The sequence below is a fragment of the Triticum aestivum genome, chromosome 1D, assembly GCF_018294505.1.
Source record: "Triticum aestivum cultivar Chinese Spring chromosome 1D, IWGSC CS RefSeq v2.1, whole genome shotgun sequence".
Taxonomy (NCBI): domain Eukaryota; kingdom Viridiplantae; phylum Streptophyta; class Magnoliopsida; order Poales; family Poaceae; genus Triticum; species Triticum aestivum.
In genome coordinates this window covers 370129142-370138311 of record NC_057796.1, presented here as the reverse complement: position 1 = coordinate 370138311, position 9170 = coordinate 370129142, and the positions used below count along the sequence as shown (strand labels likewise).

The 9170-nt window shown below is 49.6% G+C and overlaps 1 protein-coding gene across 1 annotated transcript; it reads left to right on the top strand.

Annotated features, from left to right (window-relative positions):
- The first annotated feature begins 330 nt into the window (after window positions 1-330).
- LOC123170257 (cysteine-rich receptor-like protein kinase 15) lies at window positions 331-3310 on the top strand. The gene is made up of 7 exons (XM_044588096.1): window positions 331-1205; window positions 1426-1578; window positions 1676-1806; window positions 1884-2094; window positions 2196-2433; window positions 2524-2677; window positions 2758-3310. Exons 1-7 carry the CDS (start codon window positions 377-379, stop codon window positions 3082-3084), a joined length of 2043 nt encoding a protein of 680 aa, XP_044444031.1. The 5' UTR covers window positions 331-376; the 3' UTR covers window positions 3085-3310.
- The last annotated feature ends 5860 nt before the right edge of the window (window positions 3311-9170 follow it).

Sequence of the window (9170 nt, the reverse complement as noted above, 5' to 3'; positions counted from 1 at the left end):
TGCATCCTACCAAAGCATCACCAGCAAACAGACGAACACTCGGCAAAGAACAATTTTTCCGCAGTGAAAGCAAACGTTTCATACATGTGAAAAATGTTGCAACGATTGCAGGTCCTAGATTTGACATAAAATAGATCTGACGGTGAGAGAGACGGTTCATTTTTCCACTTTCCAGCCCACTGGCACGTAGCGCGCGGGTCCAGTAAGGGTCAATCTCCCGCGCTGTGGACTTGTCATGGACTCATGGTCCACAATGCAACGCAGCTTCCTTTTGACATCTCTACATATGCCATGCCATGCATCTTCTCTTTGCACTCCATGCACCACCAACTTGCAAATTGCCATCTTCGCTTTCTCAGCTGGTACGAACCCAACAATGGCGCCCTCCCCACGAGCCATGCGTAGCCTGAGCCCCCTGTACTATCTCCTCCTCCTTATCGACGCAGCCATGGCCGCGGCGGACCCCTGGTCCACCGACTGCCCGAGCGACGCAAACTACACCCGCGGCGGCGTCTTCCAGGCCAACCTCGACGCCCTCCTCTCCGTCCTCCCTGCCTCCGCGTCGGCCGCGTCCGGATTCGCTAAAAAAGCCACCGGCGTAGCGCCCGACGAGGCGTACGGCCTCGCACAGTGCCGCGCCGACGTGAGCGCATCCGACTGTCGCACGTGCCTTGACGCCTCGGTGCGGGACGTGGCCACCAAGTGCCCCGGCCAGAAAAGGTCCGTGCTCTTCTACGACGACTGCTTCCTGCGCTACTCGAACGTGAGCTTCTTCGGCGCCGCCGACACGTCGTGGCAGGCCCACTTATGCAACCGAGACAACGCGACGCAGCCTGAGCTGTTCAAGACGCAGCTGGGCGCGCTGATGAGCAACCTCAGCAGCAGGGCAGCATCGTCCCTCCGATTGTTCGCGGTCGGCACGGCCGACTTCACGCCCTTCGCGAGGATCTACGGCATGTCCCAGTGCACGGGCGACCTCGCCAGCGACGACTGCAACTTCTGCCTCACATTAGCCGTATCGTCCATCCCGACCACCTGCGACGAGAAGCAGGGAGGACGGGTCGCCTACCAGAGCTGCTCCATCCGGTACGAGCCGTACGCCTTCTACAGCGCACAGGGCATCGAGGCGGCTATGTCCCCGCCAGCGTCACCGCCGCCGCCGGCACTAAACGGCAGCGATCACTCCGGCCCTGCAGGACGCGCCGGTGAGTCAATGTCCCCGTCAACTTTGTGGTCCGTATATGCTTACGCGTTTCTAGCTGGCTAGCAGTTTTCTTCGTTGCTTCGGAATTGCCGTTTCAGTCTTGCGTCTTTGATTAAAGTGGCGAGTTGTTCAGACAGGGACTGAACTAGAAGATAGGGTAAACTATTCTGAATTTTCTTTTGACCGAGGGCGGTGACGACGAATCTTGGTTGTGGGTGCAGGAAACGACGACGCCAACGACGCCACAGCCAAGATAGCTCTGTTCGTCTCCATTCCTGTTGCTGTGGTGCTGTTGGTGCTGTTGACGGTTGCTTTGTATCTCTGCAAGAGGAAGAACAAGAAACCACACGAACATGTGCGGATATCCAACTCCGGTGAGTGCTTCTCGGTCGATTATATAGCAAAGAAATCTCCAAAAAAAAGAAGAAGAACCAGGCTTAATTATCATCTATTTTTTGTCTTTGTAAGCAGACAGTGAGGATGGAACAGACATGAAAAGCTCAGAGTCTCTCCTGTACGATCTGAGCACTCTAAGAGCTGCCACTGACAACTTCTCTGAAGAAAATAAGCTCGGGGAAGGCGGGTTTGGGCCGGTCTACAAAGTAACGTACACTCAACTTGGAACATGAGAAATTAATTCTCCATTCCTGAACTTAACCATCGACTTTGTGTGGTTCAGGGCACTCTCCAGGATGGACAGGATATCGCGGTGAAGAGGCTGTCACAAACCTCCCAGCAAGGGCAAGTGGAGCTCAAGAACGAGGTTGTGCTGGTGGCCAAGCTTCAGCACAAGAATCTGGTGCGCTTGCTCGGCTGCTGCATCCAAGAGGAGGAGAAGCTCCTCGTCTACGAGTACCTCTGCAACAAAAGCCTCGACAAGATTCTATTCGGTTGGTGCCTAGTTCTTCAGATTCCCAAACTATTATACTGCCAAGTGACATTCAGTTTCAAATCATCACGTACTACGTGTTAACAGCATGTGTGCGTGCAGATCCTGCGAGGCGGCAGGAGCTTACGTGGGGGCAGAGGTACAGGATCATCCAGGGGATCGGACGAGGCCTTCTTTACCTCCATGAAGACTCGAGGCTGACCATCATCCACCGGGACCTTAAGGCGAGCAACATCCTGCTAGACCCCGACATGAACCCCAAGATCTCCGACTTCGGCCTCGCCAAGCTGTTCAGCGTGGACGCCAGCGCCGGGAACACCAGCCATATCGCTGGAACCTAGTGAGTTTGTTACTACATCGAACTAATAATGCTGACATGGTGTACGTGAACCGAGCTGGCTAACAATGTGGTGTCCGTCTTGAAATGCAGTGGGTACATGGCGCCGGAGTACGCCCTGCACGGCATCTTCTCCGCCAAATCGGACGTGTACAGCTTCGGCGTCCTTGTACTGGAGATCGTCGCGGGTCGCCGCAACAATTTCGGCCAATATCCGGGCACAGACGGCGAAGATCTTCTGACCACGGTACGGGTGTGACCTTGCGACCTTGGTCATGGCGGATCCATATAATTAACGAGTAGCTAACTATGCCCTTGCGTCTGCAGGTCTGGAGGCACTGGAGCCGTGGGAGCGTGTCGGGGTTGCTCGACGGCTGCTCGGCCGACGGACTCCAGCCGACGGAGATGCTGCGGTGCATCCACGTGGGGCTGCTCTGCGTCCAGGAGGACGCGCACCTCAGGCCAGGCATGGCGGCGGTCGTCGTCATGCTCAACAGCCGCTCGATTACGCTCCCTGTGCCGACGCCGCCGGCCTACGTCGTTTCGGGCCGCGCGGGTGCGAGGAGCATGACGCGCGAGGCACAGGCTCCGGCGGGAGCTGTTCGTGGGCCGTATGTCAACTACGCCTCCGCTTCTGACGTGGAGCCCCGGTGAACGGGCGGCCTGCAAAATAGGGTGTTCTGGGCATCCGTCCAAACTCCGTATATAGGCGATTGTGTTAAGTCGTTTATTTTATTTTTTTATTTAAAAAGGTCGTTTAATTTTTCAACAGAAATGCTATTTTTTAGTCTACCGAAAACAACTCGTCTTAAGTTGTTGTAATCATTGATATAGTCACTCATTCTTTTTCCTTGTCTTTCTCCAAGTTATAGTCTCTGTATGCTGAGAGCCGTAAAAAAATTAATCTGTACGTTGGGACTAATTAAAAAATAGTCTGTATGCTGGGAAATACCGAAGGACAACGCTAACGCCCACACGTGTGGTGGGAGTCAAACCCGTCCACAGCCCTATAACACACAGACTACGCCATGTCACCGCATGCATGTGGAAATCTTTTTGGATTTTCAGTTTTAAAAATATTTTATCTTTTAAATAAACAATCCGATTGAAGATTCGTTTTCACCATTAAATCCCTCGCGACGAGATCTTCGAAACTAGATCTCATATCAATATATTTCGACCATCTCGCACTTGGGGATTATCACTAAGCAAAATAAGATGCATAAAAGATAAACATCACATGCAATCAATATAAGTGATATGATATGGCCATCATCTTATGCCTTTGATCTCCATCTCAATAGCACCGTCATGATCACCATCGTCACCGGCGCGACACCTTGATCTCCATCGTAGCATCGTTGTCGTCTCGCCAACTATTGCTTCTACGATTATTGCTACCGCTTAGTGATAAAGTAAAGCAATTACATGACGATTGCATTTCATACAATAAAGCGACAACCATATGGCTCCTGCCAGTTGCTGATAACTCTGTTACAAAACATGATCATCTCATACAATAAAATTTAGCATCATGTCTTGACCATACCACATCACAACATGCCCTGCAAAAACAAGTTAGACGTCCTCTACTTTGTTGTTGTAAGTTTTACGTGGCTGCTACGGGCTGAGCAAGAAATCGTTCTTACCTACACATCAAAACCACAACGATATTTCGTCAAGTATGTGTTGTTTTAACCTTCACAAGGACCGGGCGTAGCCACACTCGATTCAACTAAAGTTGGAGAAACTGACACCCGACAGACACCTGTATGTGAAGCACGTCGGTAGAACCAGTCTCGCGTAAGCGTACCCGTAATGTCGGTCCGGGCCGCTTCATCCAACAATACCACCGAATCAAAGTATGACATGCTGGTAAGCAGTATGACTAGTATAGCCCACAACCCACTTGTGTTCTACTCGTGCATATAACATCTACGCATAAACCTGGCTCTGATACCACTGTTGGGAACGTAGTAATTTCAAAAAAATTCCTACGCACACGCAAGATCATGGTGATGCATAGCAACGAGAGGGGAGAGTGTTGTCCACGTACCCTCGTAGACCGTAATCGAAAGCGTTATGACAATGCGGTTGATGTATTCGTACGTCTTCACGATCGACCGATCCTAGTACCGAACGTACGGCACCTCCGCGATCTGCACACGTTCAGCTCGGTAACGTCCCACGAACTCACGATCTAGTAGAGCTTTGAGGGAGAGCTTCCTCAGCACGACGGCGTGATGACTGATGACCCAAAAGTATAGGGGATCTATCGTAGTCCTTTCGATAAGTAAGAGTGTCGAACCCAACGAGGAGCAGAAGGAAATGATAAGCGGTTTCAGTAAGGTATTCTCTGCAAGTACTGAAATTATCGGTAACAGATAGTTTTGTGATAAGGTAATTTGTAACGGGCAACAAGTAATGAAAGTAAATAAGGTGCAGCAATATGTCCCAATCCTTTTTGTAGCAAAGGACAAGCCTGGACAAACTCTTATATAGAGAAAAGCGCTCCCAAGGACACATGGGAATTATCGTCAAGCTAGTTTTCATTACGCTCATATGATTCGCATTCGTTACTTTGATAATTTGGTATGTGGATGGACCGGTGCTTGGGTACTGCCCTTTCTTGGACAAGTATCCCACTTATGATTAACCCCTATTGCAAGCATCCGCAACTCCAAAAGAAGTATTAATGTAAACCTAACCATAGCATGAAACATATGGATCCAAATCAGCCCCTTACGAAGCAACTCATAAACTAGGGTTTAAGCTTCTGTCACTCTAGCTACCCATCATCTACTTATTACTTCCCAATGCCTTCCTCTAGGCCCAAACAATGGTGAAGTGTCATGTAGTCGACGTTCACATAACACCAATAGAGGAAAGACAACATATATCTCATCAAAATATCGAACGAATACCAAATTCACATGACTACTTATAGCAAGACTTCTCCCATGTCCTCAGCAACAAACGTAACTACTCACAAATCATATTCATGTTCATAATCAGAGGGGTATTAATATGCATAAAGGATCTGCACATATGATCTTCCACCGAATAAACCAACTAGCATCAACTACAAGGGGTAATCAACACTACTAGCAACCCATAGGTACCAATTTGAGGCTTTGGGACAAAGATTGGATACAAGAGATGAACTAGGGTTTTAGAGGAGATAGTGCTGGTGAAGATGTTGACGGAGATTGACCCCCTCCCGATGAGAGGATCGTTGGTGATGACGATGGCGATGATTTCCCCCTCCCGGAGGGAAGTTTCCTCGGCAGAACAGCTCTACCGGAGCCCTAGATTGATTCCGCCTCGTGGTGGCGGAGTTTCTTCCCGAAAGCTTGCTTATGATTTTTTCCAGGGTAAAAGACTTCATATAGCAGAAGATGGGCACCAGAGGCCTGCCAGGGGGCCCATGAGGCAGGGGGCGCGCCCAGGGGGTAGGGCGCGCCCCCCACCCTCGTGGCTAGGGTGTGGGCCCCCTCTGGTGGATTCTTTCGCCAGTATTTTTTATTAATTACAAAACGTGCCTCCGTGAAGTTTCAGGACTTTTGGAGCTGTGCAGAATAGGTCTCTAATATTTGCTCCTTTTCCAGCCCAGAATTCCAACTGTCGGCATTCTCCCTCTTCATATAAACCTTGTAAAATAAGAGAGAATAGGCATAAGTAATGTGACATAACGTGTAATAACAGCGCATAATGCAATAAATATCGATATAAAAGCCTGATGCAAAATGGACGTATCAACTCCCCCAAGCTTAGACCTCGCTTGTCCTCAAGCGGAAGCCGAAATCGAAAAATATGTCCAGATGTTTAGAGATAGAGGTGTCGATAAAATAAAATACGGACATAAGGGCATCATGATCATTCTTATAACAGCAATATATATATATATATATATATATATATATGTATGTATGTATGTATGTATATATATATATATTGTCATATGATTTCTTATACTCAAGTAATAATCTATTCACAATGTCAAGTATGAATCAGAAACTTCATTGAGAACTAACAAACTATGATCTCGGTCATTGAAGCAATTGCAATTTATCATAACATCGGAAAGAGTCTGTGACGCCCGGATATTTAAGCTCCAGTAATTCTCTGCTAATGATGCCACGTCTTCGATTACTGTTGCTAATATCGCGTTAGTTCGAAACCGATTCTAATTCAAATCCAAAATCAAGCAAACAATAAAAGTTTTCAAATATTAAAATTAAAATGTTCAGAGTGAACTAAATATTGCATAGATAATTATGGTGGAGAAACCACACCTTTATAAAATGTTTAAATAATATGAGATGAATAAAACTGCAGCAAAAACAATTATTTAAATACCTTTTGTAATTAATAAAATGTCAAACTAATTTATTGAGGACTGGACTTGTTGAGTATGGACTAAGTTGAAATGCTAATTTATATACAAAGTATATATTTTACTAAGACTAAAATAATAGGATACAAAACTATAACAGAAAAAGTAAAATAAATAAAAAGTAAAAACAAAACAAGAGAAAGGCCCCCCTGCTGGACCGCGGCCCAGCTGGCCATCAGGCCAACCAGGCCGGCCCAGGCCGGCCCCCACTCCCCTATAACCCACCCCCGAAACCCTAACCGCTACCCCTCTCCTCCCACTCCCCCCTCGTTTCCCCTTTTTTCTCGATCTGGATCGGGGGCGCGACCCGCCCCGACCCCATCGCCTCGTCGTCGCGCCGACGCCGTCCGGAGCCCGCGTCGCCGCCTGGATCTCGCCAGAGCCTCCCCACCGGACCTCGTCGTCTCCTCCCCGAGCCCCACTGCCCTGTCCCTACGCCCAGCGGTGAGGCCCCCGGCCTCTTCCCCTCTGCCCTCCACGCCCCGCGCCAGGCCGCCTCCTACTTTCCCTCGACGCGCTCACCGCAGCCCCCGCACCGGCACTCGCCTCTGCCGCCCCTGTGCGTCGCCCGCCGCCCGCGTCGACTGCGCGCGCGCGATGGCGCTCCCGCCTTTGCTCGCCCCTCCTCGTGAACGCGCCCGCCACCCCCGTGCTCGGCTACGCCGCCCGCTGACGGCCGCGCCCTGCCGTCCTCACCACACGCGCTGCGAGGCCGAGCCCTGGCGCTTCTCCACTCAACGCCGGCGCCTCTCCAGCCCACCTCCGACAACCCCACGGCCATCCTCCGGAGCGCCTCGTCGCGTTGCGTCTGCCGAGCCCACTCACGGATCCAGCCGTCGCCGGAGATGGCCGGCCGGCGAGCACCTCCGCTCTCTGTTCACATCGTCAGTGTACCACCGCGTGTGGCTCACTGATAGGTGGGCCCGCCCGGTTTAACCAAACCCCTAACCACGTAATTAGATAGAACCTAATAAAACTGTTTAGTTGAATAACTGGAAATGACATATGGACCTTTTTCTTTAAAAAAATATGTTTAAAATTATCTAAGTCAATGACATGTGGCCCCCCACCTAATCTGTTTAAATTAATTAAACAATTAATTTACACTGTCTCTATGACAGCTGGGTCCCACCAGCCAGTTTGACCAGTCAACAGTCAATATGTTGACCGCTAACTGGACTGCTGACTCAGCCCCTGGACCCCATTGTCAGCCTCTGCTGACTGGGCAGTTGACTCGGTCAACTAGCCCCACCTGTCAGCCTCACTAGCACCTCTTTGGGTACACTTCTGTGTACCCATAGCATTTATTATTTAAATGAATTTCAAATTAAATTAAATCCAGGAAATCTAGAAAATGATTAAATCTTTATAAATTAATATAAAATAATCCGTAGCTCGGATGAAAATACTTTGTACATGAAAGTTGCCCAGAACGACGAGACGAATCCGGATACGCAGCTCATTCGTCCGCCACACATCCCTAGCATAGCAAACACGCAACTTTCCCCCTCCGGTTCATCTGTTCGAAAACGCGAAACGCCGGGGATACTTTCCCGGATGTTTCCCCCCCTTCGTCGGTATCACCTACTACCGCGTTAGGGCTCACCTAGCACCATGTATTGCCATGTTACGCTTTGTGATGCTTTGATTGCTTTGTTATTTATTGTGTTCCCCTTCCGTTACTTCTTTCCGGTAGACCCCGAGACTGCCGGCAACCCCAGTTCGACTACGGAGTTGACGACCCTTCCTTGCCAAAGCAACCAGGCAAGCCCCTCCCCTTGATCACCAGATATTGCCTATTCCTTCTCTATACTACTTGCATTAGAGTACTGTAGCATGTTACTGCTTTCGGTTAATCCTATACTGATGCATAGCCTGTCATTGTTGCTACAGTTGTTACCCTTACCTGCTATCCTACTGCTTAGTATAGGATGCTAGTGTTCCATCAGTGGCCCTACACTCTTGTCCGTCTGCCATGCTATACTACTGGGCCGTGATCACTTCGGGAGGTGATCACGGGTATATACTATATACTTTATATACATGACACATGTGGTGACTAAAGTCGGGTCGGCTCGTTGAGTACCCGCAAGTGATTCTGGTGAGGGGGCTGAAAGGACAGGTGGCTCCATCCCGGTAGAGGTGGGCCTGGGTTCCTGACGGCCCCCGACTGTTACTTTATGGCGGAGCGACAGGGCAGGTTGAGACCACCTAGGAGAGAGGTGGGCCTGGCCCTGGTCGGCGCTCGCGGATACTTAACACGCTTAACGAGATCTTGGAATTTGATCTGAGTCTGGCCATTTGGTCTATACGCACTAACCAACTATGCGGGAACAGTTATGGG